The sequence below is a fragment of the Artibeus jamaicensis genome, unplaced genomic scaffold (assembly GCF_021234435.1).
Source record: "Artibeus jamaicensis isolate MK-2021 breed Jamaican fruit bat unplaced genomic scaffold, CSHL_Jam_final contig_797, whole genome shotgun sequence".
In the NCBI taxonomy this organism is placed as follows: domain Eukaryota; kingdom Metazoa; phylum Chordata; class Mammalia; order Chiroptera; family Phyllostomidae; genus Artibeus; species Artibeus jamaicensis.
Genome location: NW_026521977.1, coordinates 25,934,231 through 25,955,550, shown reverse-complemented (window position 1 = coordinate 25,955,550; position 21,320 = coordinate 25,934,231). Strand labels below are relative to the sequence as shown.

The window sequence follows — 21,320 nt, the reverse complement described above, 5'->3', positions numbered from 1 at the left end:
AATTGAAAAGGATGTTCTGAAGACAGGAAGAGAGCCAAGAGCAAGTGATAGGGGAGAGTGGGAAGGAGCTGTGCACAGTTCCAAATGCAGTAAATTGGGGTCAAGTGGGATGAGTATTAAAACCAAGTCATTCATTTCGGCAGTTATGGATCTGACTCAAAATGTGGTCATAAAAATGCAACTGGGGGAGCTGATAGGCAAGCCCCCATTATTCCAAATCTGTAAATTTTACTGGGTTAGCATAAATACAACTTATCTTGCTTTATTTTCAAGGACTTACTCAACAGACTAATAATACTAAGTAGTACATAACCAAATCAAGTTTGTTCTAGCAAAAGACAGGGAGGCAGAGAAAAAAGAAAGGAGGATGAAAAGCGCATCCACAGCACAGCTCACCTTCTGCCTCACCATCTGAGCCCCCCCCCCCCCATGAAACTACCACGTAATAAATGAGTAACTGCTCAGAGAAGGAAACAGACTCGAGTAGAGAAAAGCCTACGCTTAAAACCTGAGAGTTGACTGTGCCCCAGCACAGCTCAGGTCACATCCACTTACTTTCCAGTCTAAGGACAGCTGAGTCCCCCCCTGAACTCTCAACAGAGAGTACAGGGTCCTCCTCTGTTCCTGTCTCAGAGGGCTCTTCTTCAGCAGCATCCAGTGACTGTGAGTTGTCAAAATATTTCTGTTTGTCATGGCTGTTGTCCAGGGTTTTCTCATGACAATTACCTCAATGACAAGAGACACAATACAGCACATTAGAAACATCTCTCTTCTGTATTCCCACAGCTCAAGGTCCCCAAGCATCAAGAAGAGCAGAAGGGCAACAGTGTAGGTTTTCTTCCAGCAGAACATACAAAATCAGTGAGCAGGAGAGCCCAAAGGCGGATCATCACTGTGACTCAAGTTTAGCACTGAAGTCCAAGTTTTACCTGCCAGGCTATTATAAGAAGTATTTTGGGGGAGAAACTGCAACAATAAAGATCACATCCTAAGACTCCATTCCATTCATAATGAATGTGTAAGTTCTTTGAAAGTCAAAAACACCATTAAAATTTTGCCCTCTACCTAAATCATTCTGAAGATAGATGCATTATAGCAGAGAAATGTAGCATTTTTTTCATCCTAACTTAAAATGAAACATATATCAAATGATAAAGGATTATAAGGTTTTAAAAGGGCACAGTGGTAGCAGAGAATCCATGTTCAAGACTGCAGTATCACGAAGGATACCTTTTCTTTTGGAAAACAAGTTCTGGTCATGGATATAAATATTTGCCTAAGCATAAAATGTTATATCTTGAATGTAATCACAGCCCTCTTTGATACTTTCTGATATGTACAGGTGAGCCTGACCTCTTACAGTTTTGCCAGAGTCGAGGAACTTTGGCCCTACTAGGGACTGTGTGTTAATGTGGATAAAGATCTACTATCCAGCGCCATCTGACGGTCATACTCTGGGTCAGGGTTGAGTCTGATGTGGCAGTGACCTGACTAACTGAACAGGGCTTCTCTCCCTGGCTTACACCCCATGAGTATGCTGGCTGAGGATGCATGTGCAGGAGAAGCCTACCACTTTCCCATTTCAGAACGCTGCTTCAGGGGAAAGTGTGTAAGTCACTTCCCTTCCTTACCAGGACATTTAAAAATGCTCTGAGTTCATCAGAGAATGCTGTCTCAAAGAGATGTATGTTCCCAATGAAGCTCCCTCTGCAGCTGTGGAAGTACAAGAAGTCTCTTTCTGGACTAGATGACTCCCTTACAGATTCCACAATGTAGGGAAGCACTTCTCAAGCCATTCCCCTTATTGTGCTAGGGAGGCCTAACAGACTCGAACCCTTGCCCAATTCACTGAGTTCAGAGACATGGACGACGAGCATGTGAAGTCACCTTCCATTTTCCAATTCTACCCTATCACATGTAAGGGGTAGTTCTGGGATTTGAATCCGTTTTATCACATATCTGAGGCCACCATATCCAACAAGGCTACACTGAAACAGGATTCTGTTTGAGGAGAGCTATAGCTCTCAAGAAACTTGGAAGCAACTTGGGGAGACAGTGAACACAAAATAAGAAACAATGATGAGATAGCACTCTGTGCCAGGTAAGACCTTCAGAGAATAAGCTTTGGGCAGGCAGATCTTGAATTTTGAAGAACCGGTAGGACTTAAAAAAGGGAAACCTACAAGGAGGCCAATATTTGTTGCGTCCTGTGCTTTCTTCTTCCACTTACTCCTCAAAAACACCTTGTGAAATATTTTCATTTTACAGATAAGGAAACTGATTCTCAGTGAAATTAAGCAACTTACCAGTAAGTGACAGATCTGGGACCTGAATTAGTTCTATCTTATTGCAAAGCCTCTGGAGTTTCCTCTAGTCAATGCTACTGCTATAGCAGAAAAAGTGTGGGCAGCATTCTAGGCAGGGAGGAATGATGTGTTCAGCAAAGCAAAAGGAGCAAGAATTCTCCTTTGTGTCTAGTAGACAATGAGGAAGGGGACGGGAGGGGTGTCTGTGTGTGTGTGTGTGTACATGTGCCCCTACAGGGCTAATAGAAAAGAAGCCCTGACCAATAGTAGATGCTTTCTTTCTCCAGATTCTCCAGTGAGAGGACAGAGGTTGCTAATTTGCTTCCACTTCTGTTTTTGCCGTCTAGTATGTTCAGGTAAGTATGGGCAAACTAAACGTAAGCATATTAAAATAAATAGAGCAATATCACTATCTCTACATACCCAGCTGCATACAGTCTACTATGAAGAATGTCGTACTTCTCAGAAACAACTCTCAAGATACAGATAAGCATGACTACAGAAAGCAGAGAGGAAACAATGACAATGATGCTAAGAATTTTAAAATGTGCGTCATTCCCAATGACTATCCTCTGTTTTCAGCTTTGGTGGTTTTGCTTCTAAAGCATTTTCACCACGACACAGGTAGAATAAAACTTAATGTTACAAAAGCAAAGATCAAATCTTTTAACTCTGCAACCCAGTGAAATCCTAGCTGTTTTCTGCAGCTGACTTTCTCTTGCAACTTTTGCGTCTTTTTCCCTCTCCCACCCTCTTGCCATTATAAAAATGTAACTGGTTTCTTCTTTTTAAATATCTGCAATATTTTAAAATGCTTTATAAGTAATTTATAAGATAGGATGGGCTTAAATTCCCAAAGCTAAATAATCCTTTTGCACAACGCTCAAAACCCAGATAATCTCTTGAGACAAACCTTGTACATCCTAAGACTGTCTTGTCCTCCAGCTCAGGAAATTTGGGCCAAAATCTCTGATAGAGAGGGCAGAAGTGAGGAATCAGGGAGAACTGGGCAGTAAAAAGAGTAAGAAGTTTACGTTCAGATATTTCTTGGAAGTAGGCAGGATCAAAATGAAGAAGTGAAAACTATATGCCTTAAGATTAGAACTGTTAATGATTTTCTCAGGATGACAGTTAAAAAAGACTGCTTTGGCATTCTGATATAATTTACATAATTATCTTAATAATAAAAAGCCAAACTGCCGAATTTTAAATTACTCCTTCCAGACTTCCGCCAAGATGGAGGCGTAGGTGGAAACACTTTGCTTCCTTGCAAAACCAAATCTAAAAACAACAAAGTTTTAACAACAATAAACACAACCAAACCACAGAAAATCAAACAACAGGGGGTCCAAAAACAACAAAAAGCTCAGCTAAACCGGTGAGAAGGGCGAAGCCAGCAGCAGAGTGGTCAGGCAAAAACAATCCCCCCCCCCCCCCGACCCCGGCAGCTCGCAAGCAGCCGAGGGCACGGATCCCAGGTGCTGGGTAGCTACGGGAAGGCTCGGGGCGTGGCTGGCTGTGTGAGGTCACGCATTTGCTTGCAGATAAACCAGTGAAGAGACCTTCATTGAGACAGACCACGCAGATCCCGGTGCAGGGCGCAGGGCGGCGGACTCGCACATTTGTGCTCAGATACACAGGCAGGGGCAAGTGGTGAGGCGGACTGGTTGAGCGGAGAGGACCACCATTGATCCCTCTCTGACCCGGCCCCCACATACAACATCACAAACTAGCGACCTGGGTGGCCCTGCCCTGGTGAACACCGAATGCATCTCTCCTCATACATAACAGGCACGAACAGATCAAAACATGGCTCAAGAACAACTCAGAGCCCCAGAGCCCATAAATCTAAGCGAACAAGAAATTGCCAAACTTTCAGATGCACAGTTCAAAACACTGGTGATCAGGATGCTCACAGAACTGGTTGATTTTAGTCACAAATTAGAGGAACATATGAAGGCTAAATTAATTAAAATAAATGGTAATGCACAGGAAACCAATAGTAATGGAAAGGAAACTGGGACTCAAATCAAGGGAGCAGACCAGAAGGAAGGAAAAGATGACCAACCAGAAAAGAATGAAGAAACAAGAATTCAAAAAAATGAGGAGAGGCTTAGGAACCTCCAGGACAACTTTAAACGTTCCAACATCAGAATTATAGGGATACCAGAAGGGGAAGAGGAACAGCCACGAGTGGAAAACTTATTTGAACAAATAATAAAGGAGAACTTCCCCATTCTGGCAGAGGAAATAGACTTCCAGGAAATCCAGGAAGCTCAGAAAGTCCCAAAGAAGTTGGACCCAACAAGGAACACACCAAGGCACATCATCATTACATTAGCCAAGATTAAAATGAAGGAATCCTAGAAGCAGCAAGAGATAAGGGGACAGTCACCTACAAAGGAGTTCCCATCAGACTGTCAGCTGATTTCTCAAAAGAGACCTTACAGGCAAGAAGGGGCTGGAAAGAAGTATTCCAAGTCATGAAATCCAAAGACCTACAACCAAGATTGCTCTATCCAGCAAAGCTTTCATTTAGAATGGAAGGACAGATAAAGTGTTTCTCAGATAAGATCAAATTCAAGGAGTTCATCAACACCAAGCCCTTATTATATGAAATGTTAAAGGGACTTACCTAAGAAAAAGAAGATAAAAAAGGTGAACAGTGAAAGGACAGCAAACTCAGTTATCAACAACCACACCTAAAACAAAAGCAAATTAAGAGGACAGCTAGATCAGGAGCAGAACCATAGAATGAAGATCACGTGGAGAGTTAGCAACAGGGGAGTGGGAGAAGGAGAAGGGGGGAGAAGGTACAGAAAATAAGTAGCATAGATGGTAGATAGAAAATAGACAGGGGGGAGGGCAAGAATAGTGTGGGAAATATAGAATCTAAAGAACTTGAGACACGTGTTCATGAACTAAGGGGGGAATGGTGGGGGAGGGGTGTGCAGGGCGGAAGGGAATGAAGGGGGAAATAGAACATGTAATGGCATAATCAATAAAATAAAAAATATATTAAAATAAATAAATAAATAAATAACTCCTTCCAGTTGTCTGAGGAAGAATGGAAGCATTTCAGAAAGAACAAAAGTTTCCATTCTTTGGACTCTGGCACAGGTCTATTCCAGCTCAAAGAGGGACTTCGAAAGCTGCTTACATGGAAAAATATTGCTTGTCTTTCCAGAGGTGGAGGTGATGTTCACATGAAAGAAACACAAGAAAGTGTTGGCGAGGTAAAAATGGAAAGACGCCTATCTATAAAGTAACACAGTTACTATCTATATACACAGTCATCTTCTGTGTATATACCTATTACTTTTTGCTGATGCAAAAATAAGATTATATATCTAAGACGGACTTTCAGAGGTATGATTTTTAAGGGTTGAAATGAAACACTTTAGATAACAAGGTCCCAGGTGAAAATGGGAACACTTTTCTGTGCTTAATGCTTTATACTTGCTTACAAAGCATTTAGCATCTAATTCAAATCCTGGTGGTTTGGTTTTTCTTAGAAGTAAGAGACTCCAAGACAATACCAACTAAGCATACTCCAGGGGGCATTTCTGAATCTGGAGCTGATGTGAGATCTTAAGACACATCAACAATCTCTTCTGTGGTTAGAATATACATGCATAAATTCAGTTATTAACTTATCCTAAAAGGATGTTCCGGAAAACAACTAAATATTTAATACACTTATCAAAGCATAAGTCTCAGAGATAAAAGCACAATTTATTCTGTGGCTACAGGTTTTCAGAGTAAACTAACTTCTCAGAAGCACCTATCACTTCTAAGGTTAAGGAAATCTATCTTCTCATATTAATTCTATTTACAAAGGTTCAAGATTTATTTTCTAATTAGAGTTGGATAAGCATACTTACCTTCTGAGTCTCAAGTTAGTAAGAGATTCCTGGTTGGATAATTTAGGATCCTTAGGGTTAGTTATACTAAAGAAATGCCACGAACATAGTGAAAGGCATCAGAAATTGGAGAGCTGAGTGACCAGAGAGCACCGAGTAAAGCCAACGACAGGATCACACAGCACCGGAGTGCGGTGTGGGGGAGCACACACCGAAAGCAGGTAAGTCAGATCAGACCCTGTCTCTACTTTCTAGCTGTGCAAAGCTGGGCAAATTCTTTTTAACCTCTTTGTGTACCAGCTTCCTCATCTGAAAATTGAGTGTACGAGTAGTGTTCATTTCATTGGGTTGTTGAGATTATATGAGACCACACTGCCTGGCACATGGCAAGTGGCTATTATTATTTAGTATATCCCTAAAAACAAAGGAGTGAGAAGTCATCCCAACATAATCTCCATTCACAGAGGCCTTTTAGATATAGCCCACTCAGAATCTCTAGTACGAGCAACTAGCTCTTAGAAGTTATCAAGGAATTTGTCTAATTTCAGCTTCCAGTGGATGTGTATGTAGAAAGTGCTGGAGGCAACACAAGAGTTCATTTCCACCAGTCTCTTAGAAGAAAACGGCAATTACTTCTGATTAAACTGTTTAGCATATCTAAATTTTAAATTAGTTAGTACTTGTAGAAATTAGCCTCACAGTCCACTCTGTGCTCTTTAAAGGGCCTTTTAGTAGATGGTGTGAAATCACTGCCTTTCAATATAGAAACAGACTCTAGATACCACATTCAGTGAAATCAACACCTACCCTGCCACTCAGCAGTGCCTGTCAGACTGCTACTGTTTGCTCCCATCTTCCGCCAAACCGTACGGCCCCACCCTTACTTTCCCCCAAAACAGAAGGAGTAAGTCTGATACTCCTGTGCTTCCTATTGCACAATGAATTTCTACGATGTAAATAACAATTGAACTGACTTGTAATGAGAACTGAACTCAAATTTTATGCTGTTGAAGGAAAAGTAACAAATGTTACAACAGTGAGTATTATAAAAATGTTCCTACTGTCCCTGTTTAATAGATTATTTGTCTATTATATTCTAAAGCCTCCTTCTTTTCTGCCTACAGCCAAAGTTACTTTATGGGAGGCATCCTGTACATTCAGTTAAATATAAGGTACTCGGGTGAAAAACCCAGACAGCACTGTCCTCTGAACAGACGCGAGCGGTGTTGCACAGCATGTCTTTCTCCTGACCTTTCTACTTGACTGCCTCAAACTACGCAGCTCTACAACCACTGCTTTTTATACAGGTAACTCAGAAACACATTGTGTATGTTTTATTTTATTATAATTTTAGCGACCTCATAATTTCATATTCATTTCTCTAGTAAAATAATCTGTCTTTTATAAAAGGTAGTAAAAAGTCATAAAGTGAACAAAAGTATATCACTTAATTGCTCACAAAATTACTTTAAAATGTTCCCAGGAAACTTTAATTGTGGGTGGCATGTGGGGCGTGGTATCACACAGAGTAACAGGAGGAAAGAAACTTTCTTGGGGGCAGACACAGTTATGATTTCCATCTCTAGAGGTGGTGACAAGAGTCCTGTACACCTCCTTCCAAGAGGAATATTCCACGGAATAATTTTAAAATCTGTCTCAACTGCAGCCTGATCATCTGAACTGGGGCAAATCAACTTACATCTCTGTGTCTACGTTCTTTATCTGAAGTTTTGAAATGCACAGGTAAACTGCAGTCCCACAGGGGATTCTTGGGAGACAACATTAATGAAACCACTGGGAACACAAGCCTACAGAACTCCCTGCATCTGGGTGAGACCTGGTTGCTGAGGACTACGCCCGAGACAAATGAAGCTGTCCTGCCTCCTCTGCCCTGCGCTATCTGTACTTAGGGAAGACGAGAAATAATGACTCCTTAGACTTGTCAGACTTCAGTTACTGCTGAATGAGATTCTTTGCAGATTTTAAAGAAATGGTTGTGCATTAACTGACCTTAAAAGTGCAATGCCAGGTAGGAAACACCATATTGAAGACTTGAACTCAGCAACCTGAGGATTACACAGGCATTTCCTCCTAGTGAGGTAAATGAGTCAGAAGCAAGTTTAAGAAAGAAAACTAAGATAGAAAAGTATGGTCTCAAATACAGGGAAGTGTGTGTATTTCCCTTCTACTGCATATTCTAGAGTTGAAATCTACCCTGGGAACACTTGGTTCACACGCGGTAGGGAACCTGCTTTGCCTAAGAATTCAGGGCTGCCTCTGTCTTGGTTTCTGCAGACCAGTATTTCCCGCCTCCTGTAAGAGGAGAAAAAGGAGAACTGGCTGTAAATCTGACCCGTCTGTCATGCCATGTGGCCTTAAGTGACTAAAGCAAAGTCAGCATCAATTGAGACACACAGACACCATGACACCCGGGCTGTGGAAGAAACAACTCCAGACGGAACCCAGGCTCTTGGCAGTGACACACCTTCCTCTAGAAACGTGAACGGTTGGATCACATCTCTACACAAGGGAATTTAAACACTTGCTGGAAGTTTGCTATGAAAGATGTTCCCATGCAAAAAAAATTAACTGCCACAACTGCTATTATTATTAAATTTAAATCTCTGGCTTACTTCATCCTAGGGAAATTTATTTCAAGCAAGAATGCTGGGGAAACTAATCCAAAAGGTTTTCTCGGACTTACTGGTGCACCCATAAAGGTTTTTATGAGGATCAACAAGGGCATTTGTTTGTAACTGTTATTAAGAACTGTGTGGACAGAAGGTGGAAGATTATAAGCTATCTATTGGATGTGTCAGTGTCTAGTGGACAAGTGAGACAATGAAATTCGTTTTCTCTTCTGCCTCCTATGACATTGCAGCTACAGACCTTAACAACTCTACATTTATATATGTATGCTGAGTGGTGGTTTTGGCAAAAGCATGCTGGGTCAACAGTGGGTAGATAAAATTAATTACTCTTTATTAATAGGTACTTTTAGTAGTTCGAATTTGAAATATCATCAGCTAACATGCCATTTACTGAATCCTACGTGCTAAACTTTGGGGCCAGGGTACGAAGATGAAAAAAAGGGTCAGTCCCTGTTCACAGGGAGCGAGAGAAGTCTTGTGTACTGGAGATCTGTGTCTCTACACGAGTAACTACAATAGCACGTCGCGGGGGCTGAAGGAGAGGCACAGGCAGGTAGACTGATTGGTCACACGTTACCTGTAATTAAGACATCAGGATCGGCATATGGCAGAAGTGGGCACTGAAAAATGGGTACGATTAAGAATTTTATGGAGGGGGTGGAATTATGGGAACTGCTGCAGAAAACGGGCACACGCGTGGAACCAGGAAAGCAAGATGTACGTAGTAGAGAAAACAGGCCGTTCACAACAGCACTATTAAAAATCAGTTTGGTACAATTTCCACTGACTTTGAAAAAGGCAGAATTATATTATAGTTCTTACGCAGTAAGTGAGCTTAAACTCACCACCTCTACTCGAGTCAGCCACACACTCCTGCAGTGAGTCGGCTTTATTCAATTCTTACTACCTGGTTGTGAGATGCGCCTCCATTTCAGGACTTTGATGCTTGTTTTAATTCTTCTTACAAAAATAAATGGTGGTAAGCTGCCTAGTAAGATATAAAATGCTATAGAAACTGAGTCTTTAAGACTGTGTGGGTGTTTTTTTTAAAGCAGGTGTTTTCACTAATTCTTACTAAGAAGGTGATAAAGCCAAGTCCTTAACTGCAGGCGGCATATGCTGGATACTCCACAGGAGGGCAGCAAAACGCAGGACTTTTCCTTTAAAATCTGAACTACGTGAAAATTGCTTTAAGTTCCAATTTATAAATCTACAGAAATTTAGGTTGAGGAACACACACTAAACAAGTTATAAAAGGGAATAAGATTTAGGTAAACAGACGCTGTAAAAAAAACGAACACTGGGAACACAGGCTAATTCTTCTGTAGACTGGAAAAGATATTATAACTCATGTAAATGGTTTGGAAATTCTCCCATTTTTTTTCCTACAGTGGAGAAAGCTTTCAAACACCTATTATGGAGAAACTTGCATAAAATTCTAGACATACCTAGATATTAAATTCTGACTTCTGTATAACATTTATTCATAGTTTCTAAAGTTCTGGGCCAACAATGTCAGTGAGCATGTGTCTCAGTGAATTAAGAACAGGGTTGAGAAATCCTGAGCTTGATGCTATACTCAGTACCTACCAGCACCACTGTTAGTGGCGGACCTGTAAATATCTCATCAAAAGGAAGTCTGATAAGTATAACCTACCACTGATCTTATGTTTCCTAATGTAACAAAATAATACTGAATGGAGAATACTAAAAGTGGGATTATATACATCAAAGACAAAATAGGACAATGTAGATTGTAAGACATAACTTTTTAATTTGCAAGTTTGTGAAGTTGAAGAATGCAAGTATTTAGAAAAAACTGTAGAGTAATAAATGCTTGGAAAAACCCACTGTCTTGAATGTTACAGATTCAATATCTGTTTTGCTCATAATATTATTAAAATTTATTATCCAATTAAGTCATTAGGGACGATATTAATTATTACCTCATGAAGTTTCATTCTCTGTGGCAACTTCATTTTTTCTAATTAAAAAAGGTTCTTTTTAAAAGGTTGAGCATTTCAGAGACCTTATTTAGACTTAAAAATATAAGTTTATAAAACAAATTCCATTTATTTTAAAAAGGGCCAGATGTGTTGTTACTGAAGCATGAGTTTGTTACAGCGACTCATTCAGTTGTATTTAGGTTATATCAAGTAGTAAAATAACAAACCAGTAATATGTAGAAAAACAGTGTATATGAGGTCTGTCCAGAAAAAAGTCCAGCCGTTGTTAATATTAGAAGAACAGATTACATGACACAGATGTAACCTGGCAGCCAAGAAGAGTGGACTAAAATGTGCAAGTGTGAACAACGACAACTTCACTGTACAAGTCAGTGGGGGCAGTAGACACCACTGAGTGAGCAGATGTACTGTGTGGTCATCACATTCAATGACTGAGCGAGTAGAGCAATGAATCTGCATTAAATTTTGCATTAAGCTTGAACACTCCTCCATGGAAACTACTTGTATGATTCACAGGGCTTTTGGGAATGATTCAATGAGGGCAGTGCAAATAAAAGTGTGGCACAGATGCTTCAAAGATGGTCGAGGATCTGTTGAAAGTGATCCATGTTCTGGAAGGTCTGCAGCAAGCAAAACACCTGAGAATGTTGAACATGTATGGGCTGAATCAACAAAGATCAGCCACTGACAGTGCGAGAACTAGAAGTTGATTTGGGGATTCCAAAGACTGCTGTGTCTCAGATGTTGACGGAGGGTCTAGGCATAAAACATGTCATGGCAAAATTTGTTCTGTGGCTTCTGCTACTAGAGCAGAAGGAACATCATGCTGCATTTCCTAATGACTGGATTCAAACTGCTGCCAACCAACCAGATTTCTTCAAGGTCATAACCGGAGATGAATCATGGGTCCACAGCTATACACATGTTCTTGAAATGAAGGCCCAGTTTTTCCAATAGAAGTTGCCTGGTTCTCCAAACCCAAAGGTGTGGCAGAGTTGTAGCAAGAGCAAGACCACATTAAGTGTGTTTTTCCACCGGGAAGCTGTTGTCCATCACAAGTATGCCCCTCCAGGCCAAACAATTAATAAGGAGGACTAACTCAAAGTTCTTCGTCGGCTGAGAGATGTAATATGACAAAAATGGCTGCAGTTATGCCAACTGGAGATTGGCAGCTTCATCATGACAATGGGTCTGTGCATGCATCACGTCTTGTACAGAGTTTTGTGGCAAAACATGAAATCACCCAGCTGACTCAGTCCCCTACAGCCCAGGCTTGGCGCCCTTCAACTTCTGGCTTTTCCCAAAGCTAAAATCACCTTTGAAAGGGAAGAGATCTCAGACTGTTGATGACATTCAGGAAAGTATGACGGGGCAGCTGATGGTGACTGGGAGAACTGTGTGAGGTCCCAAGGTGCCTACTTTGAAGGGGACTGAGGTGTCATTGTCCCATGTACCATGTTTCCTGTATCTTCTTCAATAAGTGCCTCTATTTTTCATAATGCGTTGCTGGATACTTTCCGGACAGACCTCACCACATCTACTCACCAAATATTTCACAACTCGTGAAGTAAAATATTTAATCAACACTAGTTCTCTTTTGCAGTCAACTTGAGAGTGGGCAATTAAAAAATCAATCTATTAAGTTTTCCTTTCCAGTCATTGAAATGGTAGTGGCAATATAAAACTTTCTATAAAAGAGAAGGCTTTGGCCCTGGCTGGTGTGGCTCAGTGGATTGAGTGCCTGCAAGCCAAGGGGTCACTGGTTTGATTCCCAGTCATGATGTATACCTGGGTTGTGGGCTGGGTCCCTAGTGGATGTCACACGTGAAAGACAACCACACACTGATGTTTCTCTCACTCTCTCTCTCCCTTATCCTCCCTCTAAAAATAAATAAAATATTAAAAAAAACATGAGAGAGAAGGCTTTATTAAATGGTAATCAAGGGAGAGAGATGATAAGCAGTTGCTATAAGAACTTATGTACTTAACAAATGGCAGTCAATAAAATAATTCCTAGATTAATAAAAGTGTAGAAAAACTATGAGCTAAGTAATTCAGTACTGACACATTTTACCTATTAAGTCTTTATAAGTAGAATAATTTTATGAATATAGTGATTATTTATTTTTAAGCTGAATTAATCAGTATTCAAAGGTAACAGAATATATTACCTGTGCAGATATTCCAAGAAACATAAACTGAAAATCTATGTGAAAAATTCCATGATTATATATGAAAAGCAATAAAATACTTGCTGATGTTAACATACTGACTATAATTTTACCATTAAGTTCATATTACCCAAGACATTATATTATATTATAGCTTCTGTAAAAATAAGTTACTAGTATGAATCTTTAAAGAAAATAATTTATGGGAGATTAACAACAGTGGTCTGAAAAATTATTTTAAAAAGGGTTTCCCAAGAGTACTTAAGTATTTTCAATCTTGAAAAGCTCATCTAAAAAATTTTAAGTTGGTAGCTTTTCAAAAAAGGGAGAATAAAGGCAGTTTAAATCCTTGCCTGACTGAAACCAATATGAATTCCTTGATCATTATATGGAGAAGGAATCCTGAGCCTTGTCTATCCTCCTGAAACCTTATAATGTCTTAATAAAAACTTCACACAATAGTATGTCAGATATGTAAAATAACTTGTGAAGCTTATTTCAATACTGCAAAAACAAAAAAGCAAAAGCAGATAGATCACCTAAAGGTATGATTCATCATTATCCAGAGATTTTTATTCATTTTTGTTTATTGAGCAGCTGCAATTGCTTAGGTTTTCAAATACAAGTTCATGGTGTTTATAGTTTATAAACTATAGTTTATAGTTTCTTTCAAGTTTCAGCTTTCAAAGCTGGAACTCAGCAAAGCAACTGTGAATGAACAGGATTACCATGGAAACAAGTACAAAACCACTGTCAAAGAAAATTCAATACTGAAATTAATTCAGTACCTTCAATGAGTTTTTAAACCTAGAAAATACTATATGTATGATACACTTTATTTAGGGGCTAGGAGATGTTAGATTCTTTTCTAAACTAGTTAATTACAATGTGAAAAGGGCTACATTTTAAAAATTATTAATTAATGAGTTCTTTCTAAAAGAACTAAAAAAGTATTCCCACTTCCCAATTATTTTCTTTTAATGTTATTGTACTGGACCCAACAATATTCTTTGGATAATCCGGACTACCAGACACTACAACTTTAAGGAAGGTCTGTTTCAGGTTAGTAGTACCCTGGGCTAGTTGAGGTTATATTCTGGGGCGAAATTTCAAGACAAATGAATTTCCTATCTTGACATGAATAACATAAAATAGGAATCAACTTCAAGAAACAAATACTGATGGCATTTTTATACACCAATAATGAACTATGAGAAAGAGGAACTAAGAAAAAAAAATCCCATTTACTATAGCAACAAAAAAATACAGTACATTGGAATAAATTCAACCAAGGAGGTAAAAGACCTATACTTGGAAAAGTATAAACACTTAAAGAAATGAAAGGAAGACACAAATAAATGAACGTATATAACCTGTTAATGGATTAGAAAAATTATCATTAAAATGTCCATACTAACCAAAGAAATCTATAGATTCAATGCAATTCCTATTAAAATACCAATGGCATATTTCACAGATCTAGAACAAATACTTCAAAAATTTGTATGGAACAAAAAAAGACCCTGAATAGCCCTCAGCAATCTTGAGAAAGAAGAGCAAAGTTGGATGGATCACAATACCTGATATCAAACTATACTACAAGGCCACTGCAATCAAAACAGTCTGGTACTGGCATAAAAGCAGACCATAGACCAACGGAACAGAACCGAGTGCCCAGAGATAAATCCATGTCTCTGTGGTCAATTAATATTAGACAAACGGGGCACGAGCATACAATGAAGTAAAGGCAGCCTCTTCAGTAAATAGTGTTGGGAGAACTGGACTGATACATCCAAAAAAAAAAAGAAAGTAGACCACCAACTTACACCATACCCCAGAATAAACCCAAAATGGGTAAATTTACCAAAATGGGGTAAATTTAAGTCATGATACCATAAAAGTCCTAATGGAAAACATAGGCAGTAAAATCACAGATATCCCATGTAGCAATATTTTTGCCAATACATCTCCTAGAGCAAGGGAAAAAAAGAAAAAAATAAACAAATGGGACTTCATCAAATTAAAAAGCTGCACAGCTAAAGAAACCATCATCAAAATAAAAATAGAACCAACTGTATGGGAGAACATATTTGCTGATGATACAACAGACAAGAGTTTAATTTCCAAAATATGTAAAGGACTCATTTGACTCAACACCAGGAACACAGACAAGCCAATTAAAAAATGGGCAAAGGACCTGAATAGACACTTCTCCAAAGAGGACATACAGATGGCTCATAGACATATGCAAAGATGCTCAACATCACTAGCCATCAGAGAGATGCAAATTAAAACCACAATGAGGTATCACTTCACACCGGTCAGAATGGCCATCATTAATGAATCAACAAACAAGTGCTGGTGAGGATGTGGAGAAAAGGAAACCCAAGTACACTGCTGGTGGGAATGCAGACTGGTGCAGGCACTGTGGAAAACGGTATGCAATTTCCTTAAAAAACTAAAAATGGATCTGCCTTTTGACCCAGTGGTTCCACCGCTATGAATATACCCTAAGAATCTAGAAACACCAATCCAAAAGAACCTACGCCCCCATGTTCACAGCAGTGCTATTGACAATGGCCAAGTGTTGGAAACAGCCTACACTCCCATCATTAGACGAACAGATCAAAAAACTGCAGCACATGTACCCTATGCAGCAGAAAGAAAGAGGAAGGAATTCCTACCTTTTGCGACAGCAAGGATGGAACTGGAGACTATTATATTAAACAAAATAAACCAGTTGATGAAGGACAAATACCACATGGTCTAACTTATAGGAGGAATCTAATGAGCAAAATAAACAAGCAAAATAGAACCAGAGGCATGGAAAGAAGGGAAAGGGATTAAAGAGCGTGTATCAATAACCCACGAACATGGACAATGGGGTGGGGACAGACTATGGGAGTGGTGGTGGGCTGGGTGGAGGAGGGCAAAGGGTGAAAAATTAGGATAACTGTAATAGAATAAACAGAAATTTAAAAAATAAAAGTGCATCTTAACAAAAACCCCCACAAAAGCATATAACACTAATGCTAAGGAAAAGGCTTTTTAGAAAAGGGACACTACATACTTTCAAAACCTCCTCCCCAAATAACAGAAACAAATCAAGAGAGGAGGGCGATAACAGTAGGTAAAGAAAATAAAACACTATTAATATATAAGCAGCTCAATGGAACAAGTTAAACTTGTTTACAAGGCAGTGCTTAGGAAACCTACAAAATATTTTCTAGGATTCAGTAAAAAAATAAAGATCCGCCCTGGCTGGTGTGGCTCAGTGGATTGAGCGCTGGCCTGCAAACTAAAGGGTCGCTGGCTCAATTCCCAGTCAGGGCACATGTCTGGGTTGCAGGCCAGGTCCCCAGTAGGGGGTGCACAAGAGGCAATAATACAGTGATGTTTCTCTCCCTCTTTTCCTCCCTTCCCTTCTCTCTCAAAATAAATATACAAAGTCTTTAAAAAAGAAAGAAAGATCCATAACTTGCACTGTGAAAGTGCGGGATACTCTGTATACATTATGCATTTATACTTATTTTTACCCAACACTTATAAGAATCTCACCTAGTCCTCCCCATAGGTGTGTGAGATAGACTTTTATTGTCTTTCCTTTTACAGATGAGGACACAGGTTACTTTACTGGGATTGACTCTAGCACCAGGGACTCCACTCCACTGCTTTGCTAAAGCTCGGTCTGTGACCCCTGGAATTCTTGCAAGACCTCCACCGTACACTGCGCCCAGCACTGCTCTTCAACTAAGTTATGGAGTTATGTTGCTGAGAGATTTTTGGTTTCTTCTCTAAAAAACCAGGCTCTGATAATTTTTTAAAAAATGAAAGCACTATAAACTGCTTGTGATGGCACTGCAATCCTGAGGCCCTCCAGAACAGGGAGTCAGAAAAACCAGTTTGGGGTGCCAAATCTACTAGTAATTACTGATTATCTTTTAGACAAGTCACTTTGTTTTCAACATCTGCAGTGAAGGCGCTGGACAGATAGCCCCATGCTTGAGTATTACAATCAAATTCCAACATTTAATGGAGCGTCACTGTGTGCTCTCCAACAGTGAGCTGCCGAGGATGCACTCATCTGTAAACCGTACCTCTCATGATTCAAGTGAAACTCATTTTTTCTCTCGTAGTGAAGGTTAAACGAACATCATGGAACTCTTCGAGAGTTCTAATTGATGGATTTACAATAGTTCAGGTATTAGCTCAAATATTTTGACCCAGGTGGACACACCTTTGTACACGCGTGTGTGCACACTGCAGAGTGGCTTTGGAGGAAAGCGGATGAATGCAGAGAGATACCACTAATGCCGGGGGCTCTTTAAAGGCGAGGAAAGGTTTGGATGCCCTTCACTGAAAGGCAAGAGGGTGTATTTCTGTGCACGAGCACAGAGAAACTGTTGGAAATCTCACTACACAGTTTGAATTCATGGACAGAAAAAATATCCCCGACCATAAATATCAGTTGCTATAAAAACATCAGAGACTTGGGGAAAAGAAAAAAAAACAAAACCCCGCAGCCTACCAATCCCAGATGAATGTACTTTAGTCAGCCCTTCTCAACTAGGGTCTGAGAGAGGATTAAGCCTAACAGCCTGCAGCATCTGTACAGTAAGAAATAAAGAACTTCTTTCCTATGTATCTAGAATTATACTAGTTATGCAATATCCTCTGGAAAAACTGAGAAAGCCATTTTCTGTGTTGTTGACCAGGACAGGAATTCTGGTTGAACTCATTATTTTGCCAGCACTTAACAGCTGCTTACCACTGCAAACAGAAGAGGTGATGTTGTACAGAAAAGGATAAAACTGCATACAGCGAATCAACTTCAGGCTGCTTTCACACTCTGGGCATTTGGTAGTTAATTTCAAAGCCTGTCTAAAGGCCTCGAGTGCCCCACTGATATTCTTCAGAGCAAGGTAAGCATTTCCCAGGCTCAAAAAGGTCAGGGGCTGAAAAAAAAATCAGCAAAATGTTAATGAATTAATATTATCTGAGAATTACCAAACCTTTACATTATAGGTCTTCTGGCTTTTTCTTTTAGGTTACCCCATAAAAGTTCATGGCCAACTGCCCACTTTACTTTCGCCAGCTATTTCTAAACCATGTAACGCAAATGTAAATTTATCTTTTACCTTTTTCCTAAGATATAAAGTGCATATATAAACTGTGTAATGTATACTAATATTAAGTGTATAGATCAATGAATTTTTATACATACAGAGTTCTCTTAACCACCACTCATTTCAAGATATAAAACAAAACATTCAGAATGTTCCCAGTGCTCCAAGAGGTTCCCTGGAGCAAAGTCGACCCCAATCCCAGAGGTAACCACTGTTGTGACTTCTACAGATTCGCTCTGCCTGTTCTTGAACTTTATATAAATGGAATCAAACAGCATGTTCTCTTACGTGTATATATAATATGTACCCTTTTGTAGCTTTTTTCACTCAACACAAAACTAAGATTTAAGTAATTGAATGTTTCTGTGTATCAGTAGTCAATTCTTTTTAAGAAAATGTGTAATGTTGCACCATATGAATATAGTACTACAGTGTATTCACCTGTTCTCTGATACAGGTATCCGAACTGCCTCCAGTTTTTGGCTATTATAAATGAAGCCACTATCAATATTCTTGTGAATGTCTTTTGATAGCCTTGGGTATCACTCATTTTCCTTGGGTGTACACTTAGCAGTGGTTCTTAAGGAAGGGCATGTACTCAGTTTTAGGAGATACGACCAAATAGTTTTTCCAAAGTGGATGTACAGATTTATACTCCTACCTGTTAGTATGAGAATTTGCTCACTGAGTCAGTCTTGTTAAATAAGCTGTTTTAGTAAGATGAAGTAGCATCTCACTGTGGTTTTAATCTGCATTTTCTTAATTAGTAATGATGCTGAATATTTTTTCGTGTGCTTATTGGCTATTTAGATATCCTCATTTCTGAAGTGCCTGGTGTTTTCCCCATTTGAAAAAATGAATAGTCTTTTCCTTATTGATTTGAAGAACTTCACACACATACACACACACACACTCGTACATTCAAGATACAAGACCTTGGTTAGAAATATTTAGCACAAACATCGTGTCTCAGTCTGTGGTTTTCCTTTTCACTTTCTTAATGGAGTCTTTTGATGAGTAGAAATTCTTAATTTTAATGAAGTTTAGCTTATATTTTTTCTTTAATTATAGTTAGTGCTTTTTGAAATCTTTGCCTAATGTAAGGTCATGAAGACTTTCTCCTATTTTTTTTTTTATCAAGAAGTTTTATCTTTTACATTTTGGTACATGATCCACCTTAAATTGGTTTTGTGTGCAATGTGAGGTAGGAGTAAAGGTTCGTTTCTTTTTCCCTAGGGGTTATCCAAGTATTCCAGCACTACTTACTAAAAAACCACCCCCCCCCCAGCTGACACACACACACGGAACTACAGATGTGCCTTTGTCATAAACCAGGTGACCATATACATGGGGCCTATTTTTAATTTCTCTATTGTTGTTCCTTAATATATTTGGGTATATCTGTGCCAATTCCACACGAACTTCATTACAACCAGTCTTCAAATCTAGTAATACAAACCTTCCAACTCCTTTTCTCCGTCTCACACCAGATATTTTTGGCTATTCTAGATCCATTTCTATTTAGATTTTAGAATGAACTACCAACATACACACATATGTACATGCGACTACTGAGAGAAAAATAATCTATAAATCAATTTGGAGAGAACTTACATCTTAATATTGAATCTTCCAACCCATGAGCACAACGTGTATCTCTACTTACTTAGGTCTTTTCCTCTTAACGATGACTTGTAATCAGTATGGAAGCTGACTGCACCTTCCTTTAGATTTGTTTCTCAATATCAGATATGGACGCTGTCATAAACAGTTTCGTACTCTGTTTTCCACCTGTTTGGTGGGACTTGGTTTTTAAAAGTAGGTCGAAGTGTTCAGTTTAGGGTGTTTTAGCTGAAATAACCTATGCTTAGTGGGTTTTGTAATTTGCTTGCATACACACCATTCATTCTATGTTTACTTTATGATTGAAAATATTTTAAAAGATCTAAGAATGTTTGATTCTCAAATTGCACTATATATGCCTACGAAATGCAACACCCATGGTTTACCCAACGACTTGCTTTTGATACAGGTGTTTGGGTCACCCAAAATGTTTCATGTAACAAAGTGAAGGTGTGCAAAATACCCCTCAGAGACCTAATCCTAGGAGGTTTCAAATTACATGTAAAGTATTACTTAGTGGCTCACTCAGAATCAAAATGAAATCTCACACCTTGATTTCAAGATTGTTTTTTGCACTCTGCGTAAGAAAGCAGTGTTGTGATTACTGTTACGCTGGGAGTGATGGTGGTGCAAATACCCTGTACTGAGATGAACTGGTAAGTATTGTGGAAAAAATGATACATTTTTATAAATGCTGCCAGAAAATAACCACTGAATACTTACTAATGTTTCAGACACTGGGGATCCAACAGAAAGGATGAATGATACCTCCCTGCCCTTGTGGATCCCAGGCTAGTATTACACAACTGTGAAGAGAATGTGGCGGAGAAAATTATAGCAGGGTACAAGCAATACTAGAGTGGGGGAGTGTCATTTTAAATAGGGTGATAAGGGGAGGACTTACTGAGAGGTCAGTATCTGTAAAACATTTTAAGGATATGGAGGAGCATGCCACGAAGAAATCTTGGTGGGAGGGTGAAGTATTCCAAGCAGAGAGAACAGTGCAAAGACCCTGGGGTGGGAGCATAGCCAGCGTGTTCAAGGCAATGCAAGGAAGCAAGTGAGGCCAAACAGAATGAGCGAAAGGGCTGATCTCATGGAGATGAGGTAAAAAAAAAGAAACAAGGTAACGCAGGACTTCTACACCATTATAAATTCTTATCTTTTACTGCACGTTACACGGAGAACCGTTGCAGAGATTTGAAGACACAAATGAAATTTATTTCTTCTTTTTTTTTTACTTAGGAACTGACTGGTATATTGTGAAGAGACTGTAGGGGGACAGACACCAAAAGCAGAGAAGCAAGGCAGCAGCTGCTGAAATATCCCAGATAAAGACAATGGTGGTTTAGATTAGACAGCAGTAGAGATGATGATAAATAGTGAAATTCTAGGTATATTTTGAAAATAGAATCAGCAAAGTTAGCTAATGGATTGACTTTGCCCTGAGAGAAGGAGAAAGGTTATACACGAGGCTCCAAGTTTCTGTCCTGAGCAACAGGCCTTACTTGACTTAAATGGGAAAGATAGAGAAGAAGGAACTGGAACAATGTTAAGAAGCTTAGTTTTTTTAGAGTGTTTTAGACACTGAGGTGGAGATGTCAAGCAAGCAG

The 21,320-nt window shown here is 39.3% G+C and overlaps 1 protein-coding gene across 4 annotated transcripts in view; it reads right to left on the bottom strand.

Annotated features, from left to right (window-relative positions):
- TTC17 (tetratricopeptide repeat domain 17) overlaps window positions 1-21,320 on the bottom strand; it is a 99,100-nt gene that overhangs the window by 36,458 nt on the left and 41,322 nt on the right. For 2 of the 4 annotated variants that reach the window (XM_053673012.1, XM_037166267.2), the window contains 2 exons: window positions 17,727-17,913; window positions 556-726 (listed from right to left, as the gene is read on the bottom strand). In XM_053673012.1, the coding sequence (XP_053528987.1) occupies window positions 556-726; window positions 17,727-17,913 (358 nt within the window). The remainder of the gene's footprint in view (window positions 1-555; window positions 727-17,726; window positions 17,914-21,320) is intronic. The other 2 variants (XM_053673013.1, XM_037166268.2) reach the window with 1 other exon arrangement.